This window comes from Triticum aestivum, chromosome 3D, assembly GCF_018294505.1.
Source record: "Triticum aestivum cultivar Chinese Spring chromosome 3D, IWGSC CS RefSeq v2.1, whole genome shotgun sequence".
NCBI classification, from domain to species: domain Eukaryota; kingdom Viridiplantae; phylum Streptophyta; class Magnoliopsida; order Poales; family Poaceae; genus Triticum; species Triticum aestivum.
In genome coordinates this window covers 61,168,292-61,189,275 of record NC_057802.1, presented here as the reverse complement: position 1 = coordinate 61,189,275, position 20,984 = coordinate 61,168,292, and the positions used below count along the sequence as shown (strand labels likewise).

Sequence of the window (20,984 nt, the reverse complement as noted above, 5' to 3'; positions counted from 1 at the left end):
CATGGCATATTCATCCTGCCCGAAGACCCTAAGCATATCGTTGATTAAACCGCAGGGAAGGGTCGTCTTCTTCCTTCGACACACAAAGACAGCTAAGAGTTTTCGCTTGGCCACCAGTCGTCCACCAGGCCTTCCATCTCCATAGCCTCCTCCGCTATGCCCTCCCCGGCACGTCCTCCAGCCGTCCGAGGTTGACCGATCGCAACCTAAGTTGGCCCAACGGCTACTCCGCACCATCGCTGTCTGGTGATATCAAGGTGTCCCCGGATTAAGGAGCTCACGCCCCATTGTCTTAACTCAATCAACTGCCGTGCCGGTGATGCTCATACCAAAAGTTGAGCCGAGATATTGAGAGCGTGACATGACATCTTGGAGTTCGGCAGCTCGGCAAAGTGAACTCTTTAGTTGCTGCTTTTGTTTTAGGCTATTCGTGCACAGCACATAGGGGGAATTTTGTGCTACGAGATATCCCATAATCATGCACGGAGGAGAACCTTTGAAGCACGTGTCGTGTTCCCATGTTAAAGGGCCTATGTGTGATTCAAAGGATTTTCATGATTCTTAAAGAATTGCACTACACGGTTATCCTGAAAAGATGCTTCTTTTTGAGGAAAAAGAACTCGATGTAGGATAAGGTACTCCCTCCGTCCGAAAAAGTTTATCCCTCAAATTGATGTATCTAGCACCAAGTTAGTGCTAAATACATCCATTTGAAAGACAAGCTTGGAACAAGATTTTCCGGACGAATGGAGTAGATGAGAAGGACCCAACCGTGAGAGAGGAAATTTGTAGCACGCAAGGGCGGAGGTATCGACCATTATTCGGACTTTTGATTTTTAATCTTTTATATCTTTTGAACCAAAATTTTAAATTACGTTTCATTTGCATACCCGTGTTTCTTGTGAAGAGCGCTTTGAAATAAGACCACTTTTAAATATGTTTTGACATTTTCTAAATACTTTGTTAAGTTCCAGCTGATGAAATTTAGTACGAGCGAATGACAAAATCATAAGTTTTAGAAATTAAAAGTTAAAATTGGTGTTTGTTGCGTGCGGAATCCAACAACTTTATGAATCGCGAGGAATTCAATCGGCGAGGCACGGCTAAGGGGGTGTTTGGTTCAGGGACTTTTTAGTCCCAGAGACTAGAAAAAGTCTCTAGGAACCAAATGGGAGGGACTTTTTCTACAGGGACTAGAAAAAGACTCTACTAGAGAGTCTTTTTTGATTAGTCCCTGGGACTAGAAAAAGTCCTAAGACTTCTGAACCAAACACCCCCTAAACATGTGCGTGCCCCTGTGAATTTCTGCAACCATGGGCACGTTAAATAAAAGGACGACTATAGGCGTTGGTCGACCTATCAGAAGTCCCGCTCAATCAGCTCCCGCACTGTCCAATATACTATATCATCTACAACCGCTGGAACGCCCCTCCCAACACGGATGCACAAGAGAGTGCCCCTTCCCTTCACTGTCATCTCTCTCTGCATGTCTCTCGGCTCATCACACCACTACCTCGCAACACCGCCGCCTGAGCGTCGCGCGGCCTAGCAGCGCCAGCCGATGCATTGTAGCATCGGTCGCCTCTTCGACGATCTCGTGCTGAGCTTAGTCGGCCATTGTAGTTCCGCCGTCGACGACTGCAGCACAATCGTCGTCGCTTTTGCTGTTGACGATCCTATCAACCCGTGTATCCCACCGCAGCTCGCCTTTGCCGCATCCGGTGTTCATCGACACATCATCCCGTGGCCGCCATCGCACTCCGCCATCTCGAGTGCTGGCTGACAGCGAAGTACCCGCGACAATAACCCTATGTAGCGCCGCCCCACCTCCACTGCAACAATTTCTCGCTAGCCGACATGTGAGGGGCGCTCGCAATATTGCGTTGGTGCATGTTGGCGGGACTTTGCAACTTGGCTGGGCTGACGGGAGGCTGGGAAGGGAGAGAGCAAATGAGGAGGTCGACTAGGAGGGAGAAACGAGCAAACGAGAGGCATCTGTGATGAAGATGAGGATGAAGGAGAGAGGGCAATGTGAGGACCATGCCATTTTAAGCGAGAATGATATGAGTACGCCATTTAAGCGAGAATGATATGAGTACGCCATTTAAGCGAGAATGATAGGAGTATGTTATTGCTCCTAAGTTTCCCAAATAATGTGGGGAAAAAAGGAAATCTAATAAAAGAGGCTCGAAGGCACCTTTGTTGTGTATATATTTGTTTTTTTTTCCATGAGAAAACTGCCGATCTATTCATTTTCAATCATGACAGTACAATGAACATCAAAATAATAAAAAATACATCTAGATCCGTAGACCACCTAGCGACGACTACAAGCATTAAAGCGAGTCCAAAGGTCGCTCTCTCCTCCTTCACAAAAGAACAAGAAAATATACACTAGTATTCTGATACAAAATGATGGTCAGAGCTGAGAAAATTGACTTTGCTTACGGTCGAAGTGCATGGACAACTAGGAGTAATTATAGTACTGGCAGCAAGAAGGAGCATAAAACAAACAAAGCGGATCAGTCAAGTGGCTAATCACAACCCAAAACAAGCAAGGCCGCTGTCATCTCCCAGTCCAAGCTGCACTCACGCACCTGATCATATATTCCCTCCACACGATCCATTTCGGAGCCGAAAGCGATCGATCAATCAGCCGAAGGGGCGATAGAACACACGCACACGAGCCAGGTCCAACACGTCTCTGCCCGGGTAAAAAAAGAGGCAGGCAACGCCAGGCTAGAGCACAGATGCTGCCGCTGCTTCCATTCCATCCGGGAAAGAGATGGAAACGCATCGCTCCAAATGACCGAGCGGAAAAAAAAAATGACCGAGCGGATCAAAGCCGCGTCAAAGTCTACGTGAACAAGAGGCGAGCTCGGGGTCCCACCCAGCGATACGTTTTTTTTTTTAGGAATCTCACTGACTTTATTCAATCAAAGAAATAGTCATAGGTACAGATGTTGGGTCATGAGTGTGCCCAACCAAACATGACGTCCTATATCTAGCTTACAAGCATATTTAGCGAGATTATGAGTCTCGAAGTTGAAGTTCCTTCGCTCATGAACAAAAGAGCAAGAGCTAAAATTATTACAATGACTCAGTATTTCATGCACAATGGATGCATTTGGGCCTCCGGTGCCCCTGTTAATGTCGTTAACCACCTCCTAGGAATCCGAAGCCACATAGATGTTTCTTACTCCAAGGTCGTCGGCGAGTGCTAGTGCCTCCTGACAAGCATATGTCTCCAGAAGAAGGGGATCCCGCGTGTGGTGAAAAACCACCGCCGCCGATCCCAAGTAGACACCGTCCTGGTCTCGGCATAGAACCGCTACTGCTCCTCCTCTGCTTCGCCTTGCCAGCGCCCCATCTACGTTGATCTTAACGTTGCCAGCCGGCGGTCGAAGCCATCGCAATGGCCTTTCTTGGGCGGGTGATGTAGGAGCTGGATGATACTCCTGTGCGGTAATAAGGCCGAGATCGCTGATATAGTTGTTAACAAAGTTGACAGTTTGCTGTGGGCTTTGGAAAATTGATTCATATATAGCCTTCCGATGAGCGTACCAGATCAACCATAGAGTGATGACCATCCGTGTGAAATTGACATGGTCCATCGACTCGTGCAGCTAAAATAGCCAGATCCTCGCATCAGCTTCCTCGTTCTCGATCATACTGGATACGATGGTGTCTTCCGTCAAAGCCCACACACACCTCGACATAGTGCAGGCCACAAGAGCATGTCTCCATGAATCCTCGCATCCACACAGCGGACAAGCGTCTCGAGTAGACATGTTCCTCTCGTTCAAAATATCAGTAGTTGGAAGTGAATGGTGTGCCAACCTCCATAAGAAGATTCTTATCTTTGAGGGAACCTTGATTTTCCACAACATGCTCCAGGATTTCTCATCTCTGTCGGAGCTAGATGAACCGCCCCGTCCTTCCAACCATTCCTCCCTCTGCATTTTTGTTTGTTGCAAAAATTTATAGGCCGAGCTGACTGTGAAGTTTCCCTTCTTCTCCGGATACCAAGCCCAGAAATCCTCTATGTTACGTGTGCAAACCCAGTGATACATGTGTCCGCATTAGCGCATATGTGCCGCGATTTAGGCCAACTCCAATGGGCGACCTCATTTGGCCGTCCGCGTCCGTTTGAATCGAAATAGACATGATCCACGACCCAACCCACAGGAACAAACCGAAAAAATGTCCGTTTCAGTGTCCGCTTTAACCCAAACCGGACGCATTTTGGGTCAATTTTGCATCCAGACAGACAAGACGTGCATGTCGTCGTCCGTCTCCGAACCCGCGTGTCGGCCGTGCAACGAATTCCCACAGGCCCCATTTAATCCGCACGGGTGGATGGGCCCGCACGTTAGCCTCCTAACCGCCCTTGGACGTGTTCTTTTTTATGGCAAAGCCGTGGACCGGCCAGTCCACTTTCCCACCGCATCCACTCTCTTCCAGTCCCCCCCCCCCCCCGCCCCGACAAGCTAACCCTAGCGCCACCTGTCGGTGTCAAAACCGGCGGATCTCGGGTAGGGGGTCCCGAACTGTGCGTCTAGGATCGATGGTAACAGGAGACGGGGGACACAATGTTTACCCAGGTTCTGGCCCTTTCTATGGAGGTAATACCCTACTTCCTGCTTAATTGATCTTGATGAATATGAGTGTTACAAGAGTTGATCTACCACGAGATCGTAATGGCTAAACCCAGAAGTCTAGCCTATGAGTATATGGTCATGAATCTCTGTCCTATCCGGACTATGCTCTCCGGTTTATATAGACACCGGAGAGATCTAGGGTTACATGAGGTCGGTTACATAGGAGGAAATCTTCATAATAGGTCGCCTAGCTTGCCTTCCACGCCAAGTAGAGTCCAGTCCGGACAAGGACATAGTCTTCGGTCTTCATGTCTTCACGGCCCATCAGTCCGGCCCATGAATAACAGGCCGGACGCCCGAGGAGCCCTTAGTCCAGGACTCCCTCAGTAGCCCCTGAACCTGGCTTCAATGACGAGGAGCCCGGCGCACAGATTGTCTTCGGCATTGCAAGGTGAGTTCCCCTTCTTCTGAACCCCAAGGTAGTCTTCGGATGTGACGATTATATCCGGACCTGCGTATATAATTGCAGAAAATACAATACTCCACGAGTCCAATCTGCTGACAACCGTTTATGACATTGTATCACGCCTGCCCGGTTATTATTTCCAACCGTTGGCTAGCCCGTCGCCCCACGTCTCGGGAAGCGGTTTTATTGGCACGTCTTGTCAAAGCAGAGATCGTGTCCCCTTATTCACGGGATTTTCAATAATGTAGGTATGGGTAACCCAACCGTCCCCTGGGTACAACTCTTTGGGGATAGGTAAGTTTCAAGACCCAGGAGGGGACGCTCGATATTCTGGGCCTTCATATAGGGACCCAGACTTGTCTTTTTCTTCCGCGCTTGCTTCTTCCTCAACCCCAGCCACCTTGAGTTCTAGCCCTCGAATTCCAATCACCACCAGCCCCAATCATGTCCGGGTCCAGCCATTCAGGCCGTGGGTGGCCTCTTCCGTCACGGAGGAGGATATTGCGAAGCTCCGCGTAGCGAGGTACCTGACCCCAGAAATCCTTCATCGGCTTCTTGCTGAGGGGCAGATTATTCCCACCCCGAAATCCGGCGAGAGGGTAGTATTTGTGTCCCACTTCCTCCATGGGTTAGGGTTCGCGCTTAACCCCTTCGTCCGGGGGCTCATGTTCTATTATGGGCTAGATTTTCACGATCTGGCCCCGGACTCTGTTCTTCTCATCTCAGCATTCTTCGTCACGTGTGAGGCCTTCCTCCGGACTCCTCCGCACTTTGATTTGTGGCTCAAGACTTTTGATGTGAGGCCGCGGGTGATAAAGGGGGAGCAGGCGGAGTGCGGCAGCGTTGTAATAAACAAGCTTGCCAGCGCGGTTTGGTTTGAAGGATCCTTCGCCGAATCTTCCGAACTATGGCAGCAGGGGTGGTTTTATGTCAACGAGCCGCGGGGCTCCAAGTGGGTGGCTAAGCCTGCGTTCCGACCCGGCCCTCCGACTCAGCTTGCTTCATGGATCGACAAGGGGTTGGACTGGGGATCCGCTAATGAGGTGCAGACTCTGCAAGGTCGCATCTGAAGCCTTACCGAGAAGGGCATCGATCTTGTGAACGTCGTTCAGGTAATGCTGGTCCGCCGGATCCTGCCGTGTCAATGGCGGCCTCTCCGTATGTGGGAGTTCAATCCAGAAGGGCGGCGGACTCTTCAGCACTTCTTCGGTCCCGAAAGTCTTCTCCTGATTTTTTCTAGGTCAAAATGACCTATATACCAGAAGATGGGCACCGAAGGTGGGCCGAGGAGGGCACAGCCCACCAGGGCGCGCTGGGCTCCCTACCGCGCCCAGGTGGGTTGTGCCCACCTGGTGGACCCCCTCTGGTAGTTATTTGCTCCAATAATTCTTATATATTCCATAAAAAGTCTCCGTAAAGTTTCAACTCATTTGAAGTTGTGCAGAATAAGTGGCCTGACGTAGTTTTTTCAGGTCCAGAATTCCAGCTGCCGGTATTCTCCCTCCTTGTATGAACCTTGCATATTATGAGAGAAAAGGCATTAAAATTACTCCAAAAAGCATTATTATGCATAAAAACAATATAAATGACAGTAGGAAAACATGATGCAAAATGGGCGTACCATGGCCCGTCGGATACGAGCGAGGCACGTCGCTGCTCCACCTCCCGCGTCTCACCCGACGGAGCAGGTTGCCGCCCCAAGCCGCCGCGTGGTTCAGCAACTCGCCGCTCCAGGGCCACTCGATGAGGAGTGGCCAGTTGCTCCACGGCGGCACAAGCGTCATCGCTGCCGACGACGACCGCGGTTCCCGTGTCTGTGGCCGCGCCTCCCGTGCCTTCGGCCGCGCCGTGCAGGCAGAGACAGAAGCCGAGTGCACGGAGAGCGACGAGTCGGTGGCCAGCAACTCCGCGTCCGCTGCCATCATCGAGGAAAAAGTAGAACACGGGAGTCCTCCGCCACTTGGGTCCCACGAAGGCCACCGCCTAGGCGACACTCGCATACACAGCCGGTGTCTTGCCCGGTTCTTCTCTTTTGAGGACCTCCGTCGATCCCACATGGGCTTCATGGAAGCGGAGGCGCCGCCTTCCCCTCTCACTGAAGCATCAGTCGGGGGTTCCACTCCGATGAGTGGTGGGGAAGCGAGCTGTCCTTTGCGCTAAGCATATACCTCCAGGGCTCCCGGCAGTCCAGTGATCGGGTTGCCGGACATGAGGAAGACAAAGGGATCCGCGGGCGGCGATGTAGATCAGGCATTAATTATACTTCAGAGCCGAACTAGCACCGTTGATGTAAATGTACTGAAGTCCGCCAAGTTTATATGAAAATCCGTCATGTTCGCATGAAATCCACATTTCTTTGCGTGAATTTGGTCTGATTAGTTTGACTTGTTGTGAAAATGTATGCGGCTAGCGTTGGATGACTGCTTTCCGCATATATGTCTATGGACCGGTCGGATACGCAAAGTTTTTTGCGGGTTGCCTTTGGAGATGGCCTTACTTCTCTTTCGAGCTCCAGTGACTTGGACTCCTGACAATTTCTTCACCACCTGGCCCTGCGACAGTTGTATCGTGTCTATAATAGTTTACTGAAAGAAATCAAAGGTCGCTCTCTCCTCTTCACAAAAGAGCAAGAAAATGTATACTAGTATTCTGATACAAAATGGTGGTCAGAGCTGAGAAAATTGACTTTGCTTACGGTCGAAGCGCAGGGACAACTAGGAGTAATTATAGTACTGGCAGCAAGAAAGAGCATAAAACAAACAAAGAGGATCAGTCGAGAGGCCAATCACAACCCAAAACAAGCAAGGCCCGCTGTCTGCTCCCAGTCCAGGCTGCACGCACGCACGCACCTGATCATATATTCCCTTCGTCCCACGCGGTCGATTTGGGAGCCGAAAGTGATGGATCAGTCAGCCGAAGGGGCAATAGAACACGCGCCCGAGCCAGATCCGACACGTCTGTGCCCGTGTAAAAGAAAGAGCCAGGCAACAACAGGCGAGAGAGCACAGATGCTGCCGCTGCTTCCATTCCGCCCGGGAAAGGGATGGAAAGGCATGGCTCCAATCCAAATGACCGACCGGATCAAAGTCGGGTCAAAGTCTACGTGAACGATGGGCGATACGTGTGTCCGCATCGGCGCATATGAGCCGCGATTTGTTACTCTCTTTCGAGCTCCAGTGACTTGGACTCTTGACAATTTCTTTCAGCACCTGGCCCTGCAACAGCAACAACTGAACTGGACGTCTGGACGCACGTTGGACCCGATATCACATGGATTCTTGCCTTGTCCTGAGGAGGCTCCTACTTTATCTTCTCTTCTTCGTGGGCCATGTAGGCGCCCACGTGGGCGTGGGTGACAATTGGCACTGGCAAAAGCACCGGTGAGCTTGACGGCCCGGTGAAAAGCACCCGCAGGTTTATTTATGCACACGCTTTCTTTCGCCGATCCTATCGTCGATTCGATCTCGCCGACTCCCTCGCCGTGGTCAAAGTAAAACCCGCCACGCGAGAGACTGCCGGCACGATCGGACGGCAAGGATCGGTTCAATATGATCATGGGCGAGCGGCCAGAGATGCCTTTGCTCGGCTTTGCTCAGTGCTCGCATCACACGTCCACGCATTGCCTCGTTTATTACCCGTTGGTTTGACGCCCGCTCGAATCAGGCGCCTTTAACTCGACGACCAAGCCGCGTCCGACGTGGATTGGATTGCGGTAACAATATAGTACTCGCATGTGACATGGCCAGGCAAAGCACGCAGGCACGACGTTGCTATCGGTTCGCCGAGACAATTCTCACGCGTGTGATGACATGTCCTCCCTGTCTCCAAGTACAAAAGTTCAACGGAAGAAATATCTGTACTCGAATCACTTAGTACAGGTACTTGTACGCTAGTATACTACACACATATAATGGCGTCGATGTGGAAGAAATATGTGTACGCAAAATGACTTTTTTAGCGGACGACACAGACTCTTTTTTTTGAGAAATAATTTTAACTTTTGTTTTTACAAACACACTCGCTCTTTTTGTGAGACAAACACTCTCCTGCTCAGCTCATCAAACCTCGGCCGAATATCTGCAATGGCATTCGGACCATAAACTGAAATGTGAAAACGGAGTTCTGCTGCCGAACTCCAAAAAGGAGGCGCGAGAACTATATCTCGCCACAGGCGAGAGTAACTCCTGCCTCGCCTGAAGCTTTCCATGTGGCGTGCAGTACTTTTTTTTTTGAGGATCGTGCGCCTTTTTTTTGAGGCAATGTTTGGTGTGTTCGCTGCGGCAGTTTTCTATGTTTTTTTTCTTTTGTTTCTTTTGTTTTTTCTTCCGGTTTCCTTTGTTTCTTCCCGGTTTTTTTTGTTTTCTTTATTTTTTGCATCAGTTTTCGTCGTTTCTTTCTCGTTTTCCTTGATTTTTTCTATTCTTTGTTTCCTTTTCGTTTTGCATTGATTTTTTTCTTTTCTTTGTTTCTTTCTTGTTTGTCATTTCTTTTTCTCTCTCTTTATTTGTTTCTATCATGGTTTAACTATTTTCCTTTATTTTTGTTTCTTCGGTTTCCTATGTTCTTTCCCGTTTTTTCGTTCTCTTTGTGTTTTTTTTTGTTTTCATTGTTTCCCTTTTTTGTATTGGTTTCCTTTGATTACATTCTTCTTCTTCCCCAGTTTTATTGGTTTTCTTTAATTTTTCCTTTAGTTTTTACAGTTTTCATCAGGTTTTTCTTCCCCCTTTCATTATTGTATACATGATACACATTTTTTGTCTCATTGAACATTTTAAAATAATTGACTAAGATTATTTCAAATATATGATTTGATGTGTCATTTCTTTTTCATACACATAACAAATTTTAGTATACATATTCAAAATTTTTATATCCCTTAACATTTTGTAACTACATGATTAACCAATTTTTCAAACATATATTCGGATGTAAAACTTTGTTCATACACGTTGTAGATTTTTCTCATACATCAAGAACATATTTTATATACACATTTAACATCTTTTACATCATGATCAACATTTGTTGATTTTTTTTCCCATATGCTTGTTTCCATACACCTTGTACATTTTTTTCATACATGTTGTACTTTTTTCTATACACCAGGAATATTTTTTTACGTGTTTAACATTTTAAAATAAATGATTAATTTTTTTGGTTAAATGTTTTAGATGTCTACTTTTTTCATATGGGTTATACATTTTTGTATTCTTCTAGAATATTTATCATACACATTTAACATTTCTCAAATATATGTGTTTGTCCATTGTTTTGAATATGTGCAAAACATTTTCAAATGTCAAATAATGTCATCAACATTTTTAAAAATTGACACTAACAATATTTTGCACTGAGTTACCATTTTTTTTCATTTTTAGGAAACTTTTAGTACATTTAAGTTTTCAAATTATTTTTAGAGTATTTTCTAAAATAAAAAAATTAGAAGAAGGAAAAAAGAAAAAAGAAATAACAAAATTGAAAGAAACAGTCGATTCGATACTGTCCGGCCACTATATGCGTCCTTGGCATGATAGCTATGTGACACCCGTACTGATTGATAACAGGAATCGCCTACGGTTGACCAACAGCGGGCTGGCCCATTTAGCACAGTAGTCGCTGCCACTAGTAGATGTTGCTACGTTCACCCAGCGCGGCGACTATATCTCGCTTTAAGCTAGACTGAACGGATCTTTCGCGTCGGAGCTACAGCAACGGGCCAGACCAATAGCGGACAGTTAATAGAAATCTATATCTATCTTTTCCCTACTAATAAAGCAAATACTGCTTCTGGTCGTACGTCGTCAGCGTTTTTGTAAAAAAGCCCCTGTGTTTCTTTGAAATCAACCCGCAGTCCCTGTTTAAGTGGCACTCTGGAAAAACGTTTTGTTTTTGCAAAAAGAACCTGCATTAGTTGGAATTCAGCCCGCAGTCCTTAATCCTTATTTTCTACTGGCTCTTATCCATTCGCAGCCTCCACCGATGGGTACACGCCGCTGCTTGGCGCCGGCGCGCCGGCGTCCACGCCGCAGAAGCCAAGGAAGGCGCTGCTGCTTGCCGCAGTCGTCAGGAGGAAGTATGGCGGTGGCGCTCCTGGCGACATGCACTAAGAGGAGGCGAGGAGGTGGCGGGGTTCTTGGTGGTCGCCGGTGTGGCGTGGGCCGGAGGAGTGGCCGGTGCAGGTGTCGGGCGCGAGGGCGCGGTCGGAGCAGAGGAACGCGGGCTGCGGCGCGACGCGGGAAGGCGGGGCTGGTGCTGGAGCTTGAGGGCGCGGGCGCCATGGCATGCATCAGGCGCGACGAAGGGAAGCAGAGGCCGTAATGCACAACCGCCAATGCGCACTGGAGAACAATGTTTTTCAATTTACAATCAATCAGTGCAAGATCTTCAAATTGGTTTAAAACAAAGAGGATGAATACTTTGGTGGATAGAGTACTGGATGGATGCAGACCGTGTTGACGCCAAGAAAGCCGGATTGCCGCAGCCACGCGCAAGCTTGGCCTCAAGGAGGCGTCCATCCAGGTACGGTCGGCGGCGGATAGCGGCGACGAGGGTAGGCCGCGGGTACTTCTTCTTGGGGGAGACGGCCTTCTTCCGATGTGCGACCTCCCGGAAGAGACGGCTCAGCTGTCACGAACAAACAAAGAGGAGAAAGCGCATGAAGTCCCAGAGAAAAAGCAGCACTGGATGCCTAGCCAAGGAGGGGAGAGAGCCAAACTGAATACGAAAACCGGGACGCGCACCGAGACGGCCGGTGCTGGGCATGAGCATGGCCGCCCAACTGCCCGTGCCATGGCCGGGGAAGCGGGGGGAGCGGGTGTTGGAGCCCGCGACATGGATGGCCCGGTGGTGGTGCGGGAGATCCGGCGGAGTGTCGGGGGGAGCTGGTGTGGAGCCCGCGCCATGCCCGGTGGTGCAGGAGATCCGGCGGAGTGCCGGCGGCCGTGGCGAAGTGTCCCAGGGCTGCGAGCGATGCGGGGAGGTCGTGCTACCTGGGTAGTAGGTGGAGATCGGGGGATGTGGATTACTCAAGAGAAGCTGAGGAGATAAGCTCTGCGAGGCGACGAGTCCAGACTGGAAAAGCGCCAGCGACGCGGCTGGTTTCTTCTAGACCAGCCAACGTGTGAGGCTAGCTAGCGTGCACGCACGCATGTTCACAGGTTTGATTTTTTCTTTTTTGTAATATAAGTAGTTTGTTCACATGCCGATAAAAATCTCCAGATGCATCACACGGACGTGCTAGCGTGCGTCTTTGTTCTCCGAATAATGCAGACGTTGCCTTTTTATTTTAAGGTTGAATTTGATCTTTAAAAAAGATAAGTTTAACTCTGTTTATGTGCCTCACGAAACTCATACTAACTACCACTCCCTCCGTTCCATATTACTTGTCGCTGATTTGTACTAAATCAGCGACAAGTAATATGGAACGGAGGGAGTATCTACTAGACAAAAACTAAAAAGAAAACAACACATACATACATGAATAATGATTAGACAATGTTCGACTAACATAGGTTAGGGCACACACGGCGGAAACATATATGCTTGCACGTCCAGTAAAGTAAATATAAAATAAATTGTCTTCAAGCGATATTGGTCTCGATTCATACGAGCGCATAATAAACAATCCAGGCCAAACACCGACATTTACGTGTCCTCGCAAAAGAGTTTTTAGTTGATCTCAACGAAGCTATTGCTCCGGATCGGGAAAAGGATGGCATGCCTGTGACCATACCTGGCCATGGGAAGCCCGGCCCGGCACGACCCGGCCCGAAAAAGCCCGACCCGGCCCGGCCCGACGCTGCCCCCGGGCCGGGCTTGGGCCTAGATTTTGAGCCCAAAGGCCGGGCCGGGCCCGGGCCCGGCTTGGGCCTAGATTTTGAGCCCAAAGGCCGGGCCGGGCCCGGGCCCGTCTTTTTTGCATTTCTCTGAAGGTCGGGCCGGGCCGGCCCGGAGCCCGACGGGCTTTTACATGTTCGGGCCGGGCTCGGGCCCAGAAAACAGGCCTGATGGCCGGGCCGGGCCGGGCTCGGGCCTGGGTTTTTTTCGTCAGGCTTGGCTAGGCCCGGCCCGGCCCGAAGTATGGCCAGGTATACCTGTGACATCCCTAAAGATGGACATGTTGGATGCGGTAGGGAGGAACTTGCAACCACCTTATACACACTTTTGCCCTAAACATTGATGCTACGGAGGAACAACAACAATTGCATCCAGATAAAATTACTTTAAAAGTGTTGCATGTGCAATATTTTTATTTTCTGATGATAGTGTAATGATTAATCTGTCGATGTGGTATGCTTTTTCACTAGGCATCGACCATGTGATCGACAACATTGTAACATTTTTCTGGTTCCTAAATTGTATCCATGAAAAACATGACACCAGAAACACATGCGCCGTCATTAATTAACTTACTCATGCTTATTTTAAACTGTGTTTAGGGATACCGCAGTATAAAAATATTATTTAAACAAAAGTAACCTACCTTAGTGAACTGGCTTACTTTCTTAAACAAAGGTAATTACAGAAATTATATCCTACAACCAAGATTTGAAGACATTAATAATTCTATGCAGGATAGATTAACTTTACTTAGTGATAATCATCTAAAAGGATTTAGACAGAATATCATAGTTGGCTAATATAAACTTATAATGCAAGCCAAAATGGTTGCATAATTTTTAAAGGGGGTTGCTGAGAAGAAGTAAAACACTACTATACAGACAACACATATATTTAGATGCTTATCTGCAAGCTAATTAAATTAATTTATGAGTAGTTATGTATGCTCTATTTATGATGCAGAATCTAATCAATTTCCTTTTTAAATCAAAAACAGATTCCTGCACTATATAGAACTCTAGAGAATCTTGCATATATTGCAACAGAATAAGGACTTCACGGTTAGCACACGACATAAGCATGCATGCCTGAACGTTGGATGAAGTTTACCACATTGTATTGTCTGATGTCGGTAACTCAAAATAAGCACCACATGTACGATATTTTTATCATAAGTGTGGTAATTTAAAGATAATGTTGTTTACCGGATTAGTTCACTAGCATTCACATCGCAAGTTCCGAACTAACATCCCAAAGAATTATATTGTTAATTGATCCATCAACCATATACACTTAATTATTCATTTGGTTCATTTAGGCGCATCGTTGCCTGCCGCTTGGTTTATCGCAATTGTTTTTTAATCAATAGCGAAGCACCGGCAATTGACATGAGATTTTTTGTCCCGTTGCAACGCACGGGCAGTTTTCCTAGTACCTACTAATACAGAAAATAGGTATTTTTGGTCGGTCATGCTATTTTACATAAAACCCTTCTGATGTTTCAGATAATCAACATACGGCCCAGTTTTAAGTCGGTTTATCCGAGGTGGTATTAAAATCTTTAGCGTCTGTCCGCAAGAAAAAAAGTCGTCTTCGTATGCTTGTACGCCGGCTGGGCCTTGGCCCAAAAAAAACAAACATATACGTCCATCCCGATCCTTGCTAAAATAATCGTTGATGCTTGACTCGCATCGATCACTTCACGTATTTAAAAGTACCACCTCGATCCCTCACATCCATCCAGACCAGTTAATATACCTCTCGAAAATTAGCACTCACGTGGCATTTGAGACATGGGAAAACAACGAGAGGAAAAGCATGCATTCATGAGGCATCGTGAGAAAATCAACGGGAGCAAAAGCACGCACGCATGCATGCATGCAGGGCCAATCAAACAGTGAGATGCGTGGCTTAAGTATATCAAAGAGAAAAGAAACATTAGATGCCTGCCTGCATCATCAAATATGTACCACATGCATGAGTAACAAACTAAAACACAAACAACTGCTTTAATTCAGCCAGTGGAATGGGACGTGGCTTGGATGGGAGAGAGAGAATCAATCAAATCGTGGCTAGCTATAACAAAATGGGTAATTAAACGGAGGTACTTCGTCCCAAAAAAATGACACTTTGAGACATGCTTGGTACGTATATGCCCAATGCATGTGCCCTTGAGGTGATTGGCCCCTTTAGGTTGATATGAATTATTTTTTCTTAGCCTGGAAATATTATTTTTTAAAGTTTTAAACATTTTCTTGCTCTCACACGGTTCATCCAACTCTGTGAGATTATTTTAGATTTTAAATGTTCTCCTGCGCTAGCGCGGTTCAGTGACACATGTGAGGTGCGATGGACGTGCTCATCGCCTTGAGATGATTGACCATGTTCGATGACCACTACGGCCATTGTTGACAGAAAGGAGGATAAGTAACAACACGAATAAGATGAGTCTTATAGGATACCATGTTAAAATATAAGACGTGGATCCAGGAGAGAGTCTTGATCGATCATATTTATCGGTTAGGGGCATGTGATGTTTTATTCTCCCGTTGCATCGCACGGGCATGTTTGCTAGTAGGAAGATAAAGAAAAGAGAGCTATGCGCCCCCACGGAGGAATCGAATCTTGGTCCCCTAGTTGATCGCGAGGGCAGCTAGCCACTGCGCTAGACTCCCGTTCGTGACTAAATAGTAGGTCGCGCTTTCTTAAGTCAAAACGAGTCGGGTTTCCCCTGTTCCTTTTTCGTTTTTCCAGGTTTTTATATTTTGTTTTTTTCTTTTGTTTTCTCATTGTTTCAATTGGTTTTTTCTTTTCTTTCTTTTTTGTTGTTTTTATTTTGTTTTCTTATTACTTTCTCGGTTTTCACTGGGCTTTTCCTTTTTTCTTTGCTTTTGTTTCTTTGTTTCTTTCTTATTTTTCATCGGTTTTTTGTTTTACTTTTTTGTCTTCTTTGTTTTTCGTTTGGTTTTCTTATTTCTTCTACTCTCTTGCTTTTCTTTTGAGGTTTCTTTGTTTCTTTTGGTTTCATTCTACATTCTTCTTATATGTAGCAAAAAAAGTAATGCATGGTCAAAAAAATTTCAACACACATTTAAACATTTTCCAAATGCCTTAACATTATTCAAATACAATATTAATATTTTTTTCATACATGGTCAACATTTTTCCTACACACACTTTTAAACTTTTTCATTTGTTTGATTAATACTTTTCATATACAAGATTAACAATTTCTAATACATGGTCAACTTTTTTTCTATGCAGATTTAACATTTTTTGAAATACTTCATTAACATTTTCTAAATGCAATATTAACAATTTTTGGGACACATTGTCAACATTTTTTCTATACATCCAAATGCTTGATTGAGCTTTTTAATTACTTGTTCAACATTTTTTCAATTTCTTGATTAACATTTTATATACACATGATCAGCAAAATTCATCATTTTTTAATACTTTGTCAACATTTTTTCCACATACATTTAACTTTTTTCAAATGCTTGATCAATATTTTACAAATACTTGTTCAACATTTTTTCAAATGCTTGATTAATATTTTAATATACATGATCAAGAATTTTCATCATTTTTTAATACATGGTCAACATTTTTTCTATACACATTTAACAGTTTTCAAATGCTTGATCAATATTTTACAAATACTTGTTCAACATTTTTCATATGAAGATTAACATTTTATATATATGATCAAGAAATTTCATATTTTTTTAATAAATAGTCAACAATTTTCCTGTACACATTTAACATTTTTAAATGCTTTATCTAACATTTTTTAATACTTGTTCAACATTTTTTCAAATTCTTTGATTAATATTTTTATATACATAATCTAAAGATTTCATCATTTTTTTCAGTACATGGTCAACATTTTTTGTATGCACATTCAACATTTTTCAAATGCATGATTAATATTTTTCAAAATATTATAGATAGTCTATTTTGTAAATATATGTTTAGAATATTTGAAAGTGTAAACAAAAGTAAAAAAAATGGAATCAAAAAATGAAATAAAAATGTGAGAAGAAAAACAGAAAAGGAAACAATCTATCTCTATAGATCTTAATGCCCAATATGTAAGCAGCTTCACCTAGGTCTTTCATTGAAAAACTCTTGTTCAAATAACCCTTTATGTTTTTCAGAAATTCTATATTATTTCCAATCAATAATATGCCATCCACATATAGTATTAGAATGCTATAGAGCTTCCACTCACTTTCTTGCAAATACAAACTTCTCCGTGAGATTGTATAAAACAAAAAGCCCTGATCACCTCATCAAAACGTATATTTCAACTCCGAGTTGCTTGCCCTAGTCCATAGATGGATCGCTGGAGCTTGCATACATTGTTAACATCCTTAGGATCCACAAAACATTCCGGTTGCATCATATAGAACTCTTCCTTAAGGAATTCGTTAAGGAATGCTTTTTTACGTTCATCTGCCAGATTTCATAGTCGTAATATTCGATAATTGCTAACATAATTCTAACAGACTTAAGCATCGCTATGGGTGAGAAAGTCTCATCACAGTCAACTCATTGAAATTTGTCGAAAACCCTTTGCGACAAGTCGAGCTTTATAGACGGTGACATTTCCATCCGCGTCTGTCTTCTTCTTAAAGATCCATTTGTTCTCAATACCCTGCCGGTTATCGGGCAGGTCCACCAAAGTCCATACTTTATTCTCATACATGGATCCTATCTCGGATTTCATGGCCTCTAGCCATTTTTCGGAATCCGGGCTCATCATTGTCTAACAACATAACTTCCAGGACAGGATTACCGTACCACTCTGGTGCGAAATGTTTCCTGATCGATGTACAAAGTTCAGTAGTAACTTGATCCAAAGTTTCATGATCATCATCATTAGCTTCCTCTCCGGCTGGTGCAGCATCATGGAAACTTCATTATGTGATGTGCTACTCTCTAGTTCAAGAGAAGGTACGATTACCTCATCAAGTTCTACTTTCCTCCCACTCACTTCTTTCGAGAGAAACTCCTTCTCTAGAAAGGACCCATTCTTAGCAACAAAAATCTTGCCCTCGGATATATGATAGAAGGTATACCCTATGGTCTCTTTAGGGTATCCTATGAAGACGCACTTGTCCACTTTGGGCGCGAGCTTATCAGGCTGAAGCCTCTTTACATAAGCATCGCATCCCCAAACTTTAAGAAATGACAACTTAGGTTTCTTGGCAAACCATAATTCATATGGTGTCATCTCAATGGATTTAGACGGTGCCCTACTCAAAGTGAATGTGACTATCTCTAATGCATGACCCCAAAATGATAGTGGCAAATCGGTAAGAGACATCATAGAACGCACCATATCTAATAAAGTATGATTACAACGATCAGACACACCATTACACTGTGATGTTCCAGGTGACGTGAGTTGTGAAACAATTTCACATTGTCTTAAATGAGCGCCAAACTCGTAACTCAAATATTCACCTCCACGATCATATCATAGAAACTTTATTTTCTTCTTACGATGATTTTCCACTTCATTCTGAAATTCCTTGAACTTTTCAAATGTTTCAGACTTGTGTTTCATTAAGTAAACATACCCATATCTACTCAAATCATCCGTGAAGGTAAGAAAATAACGATATCCACCGCGTGCTTCAACACTCATCGGACCGCATACATCGGTATGTATTATTTCCAATAAGTCACTTGCCCATCCTATTGTTCCAGAAAACGGGGTTTTAGTCATCTTGCCCATGAGGCATGGTTCACATGTTTCAAATGATTCATAATCAAGTGATTCCAAAAGTCCATCAGGATGGAGTTTCTTCATGCGCTTTACACCAATATGACCTAAGCGGCAGTGCCACAAGTATGTGGTACTATCATCATTAACTTTGCATCTTTTGTCATCAATATGATGAGCATGTGTATCATTACGATCGAGATTCAACAAGAATAAACCATTCACAAGGGGTGCATGACCATAAAAGATATTATCCATATAAATAGGACAACCATTATTCTCTGACTTAAATGAATAATCGTCTCATAATAAATAAGATCTAGATATAATGTTCATGCTCAATGCAAGCACCAAATAACAATTATTTAGGTTCATAACTAACCCCGAAGGTAAATGTAGAGGGAGTGTGCCGACGGCGATCACATCAACCTTGGAACCATTTCCGACGCGCATCGTCACTTCATCCTTAGCTAGTCTTCGTTTATTCCGCAACTCCTGTTTTGAGTTACAGATATTAGCAACCGAACCAGTATAAACTACCCAGGCGCTACTACGAGCACTAGTAAGGTACACATAAATAACATGTATATCAAATATACCTTTCTTGACATTGCCAGCCTTCTTATCTACCAAGTACTTGGGGCAGTTCCGCTTCTAGTGGCCTTTCCCCTTGCAATAGAAGCACTCAGTCTCGGGTTTAGGTCCAGCCTTGGGTTTCTTCATGGAAGCGGCAATTGACTTGCCATTCTTCTTGAAGTTCCCTTTCTTTCTCTTGCCCTTCTTGAAACTGGTGGTCTTATTGACCATCAACACTTGATGCTCTTTCTTGATTTCTACTTCCGCGGCCTTAAGCATCACGAAGATCTCAGGGATCGTTTTCTCCATCCCTTGCATATTATAGTTCATCAGAATGCCCTTGTAGCTTGGTGGCAGTGACTGAAGAACTTTCAATCGCTACTTCATCTGGAAGATTAACTCCCAACTGATTCAAGCGGTTGTAGTACCCAGACATTCTGAGTACATGCTCTTAACGGAGGTGTTCTCCTCCATCTTGCAGCTAAAGAACTTGTCGGAGGTGTCATACCTCTCAACCCGGGCATGAGCTTGAAATACCAATTTCAGCTCATGGAACATCTCATATGCTTCGTGGTGCTCAAAACATCGTTGGAGCCCCAGTTCTAACCCGTAAAGCATGGCGCACTGAACTATATATCATGTAGTCATCAGAACGAGCCTGACAGACATTCACAACATCCATAGACGACGGTGGAGGGGGTGGCGCACCGAGCGATGCATTAAGGACATAAGCCTTCTATGCAGCAGTGAGGATAATCCTCAAATTACGAACCCAGTCCGCATAGTTGCTTCCATCATCTTTCAACTTTTCTTTCCATTGCAACACATTAAAATTCAGGGGAGCTACAACACGAGCCTTTGATCTACAACATTAATTTGCAAATACAATTAGACTATGTTCATGATAATTGGTTCAGTTAATCAAATTACTAGTGAACTCCCACTTAAATCAACATCCCTCAAGTTGTCTAAGTGTTACATGATCCATATCAACTAACCCATGTCCGATCATCACGTGAGATGGGGTAGTCATCAATGGTGAACATCTCCATGTTGATCATATCTAATATATGACTCATGTTCGACCTTTCAGTCCTCCGTGTTTCGAGGCCATGTCTGTACATGCTAGGCTCGTCAAGTTTAACCCAAGTATTCCGTATGTGCAAAACTGGCTTACACCCATTGTATGTGAACGTAGAGTCTATCACACCTGATCATCATGAGGTGCTTCGAAATGACAAACTTTTGCAATGGTGCATACTTAGGGAGAACACTTTTATCTTGCAATTTAGTGAAGGGATCATCTTATAATGCTACCGTTGTTCTAAGTAAAATAAGATGCATAAAAAGGATTAACATCACATGCAATCAATATATGTGACATGATATGCCCATTATCATCTCATGCTTTCGATCTCCATCTCCAAAGCACCGGCATGATCTCCATCGTCACCAGTATGACACCATGATCTCTATCATCATGATCTCAATCATCGTGTCGTCACGTGGTTGTCTACGCCAACTATTGCTAACACATAGCAATAAAATGAAGCAATTACATGCAAGTCGTGAATCTATTACAAAACATGACCATCTCATACATCAACATATATCACATCACGTTTTGGCCATACCACATCACAACATGCCCTGCAAAAATAAGTTAGACGTCCTCTACTTTTTTGTTGCAATTTTTACGTGGCTGCCAGGGCAAACTATAAGAACCGTTCTTATCTACGTAAAACCACAAAGGTGATATACAAGT

General features: G+C 44.6%; 1 protein-coding gene across 2 annotated transcripts; it reads right to left on the bottom strand.

Moving 5' to 3' along the window:
• Positions 1-10,032: 10,032 nt before the first annotated feature.
• Positions 10,033-12,161, bottom strand: LOC123077411 (ribonuclease III domain-containing protein RNC1, chloroplastic). 2 transcript variants are annotated; one of them, XM_044499685.1, is made up of 3 exons: positions 11,808-12,161; positions 11,501-11,691; positions 10,033-11,405 (listed from the first exon to the last, which is right to left on the bottom strand). In XM_044499685.1, the coding sequence occupies exons 1-3, from the start codon at positions 11,967-11,969 to the stop codon at positions 11,354-11,356; spliced, it is 405 nt and encodes a 134-aa protein (XP_044355620.1). In that variant the 5' UTR covers positions 11,970-12,161; the 3' UTR covers positions 10,033-11,353. The 2 variants fall into 2 exon arrangements, with proteins under 2 accessions (XP_044355620.1, XP_044355621.1); XM_044499686.1 differs by having other exon boundaries at positions 11,516-11,691; positions 11,808-12,149.
• Between the last annotated feature and the right edge of the window lie 8,823 nt (positions 12,162-20,984).

Bases quoted from the DNA above. Each gene is read 5' to 3' on its own strand.
- LOC123077411 (XM_044499685.1), bottom strand. From the start codon at position 11,969: ATGGCGCGGGCTCCACACCAGCTCCCCCCGACACTCCGCCGGATCTCC. The intron at 11,692-11,807 runs GTGCGCGTCCCG...TGTTCGTGACAG, and splicing joins GCCCAGCACCGGCCGTCTCG to CTGAGCCGTCTCTTCCGGGA. The intron at 11,406-11,500 runs GTACTCTATCCA...ATTGTTCTCCAG, and splicing joins ACACGGTCTGCATCCATCCA to TGCGCATTGGCGGTTGTGCA.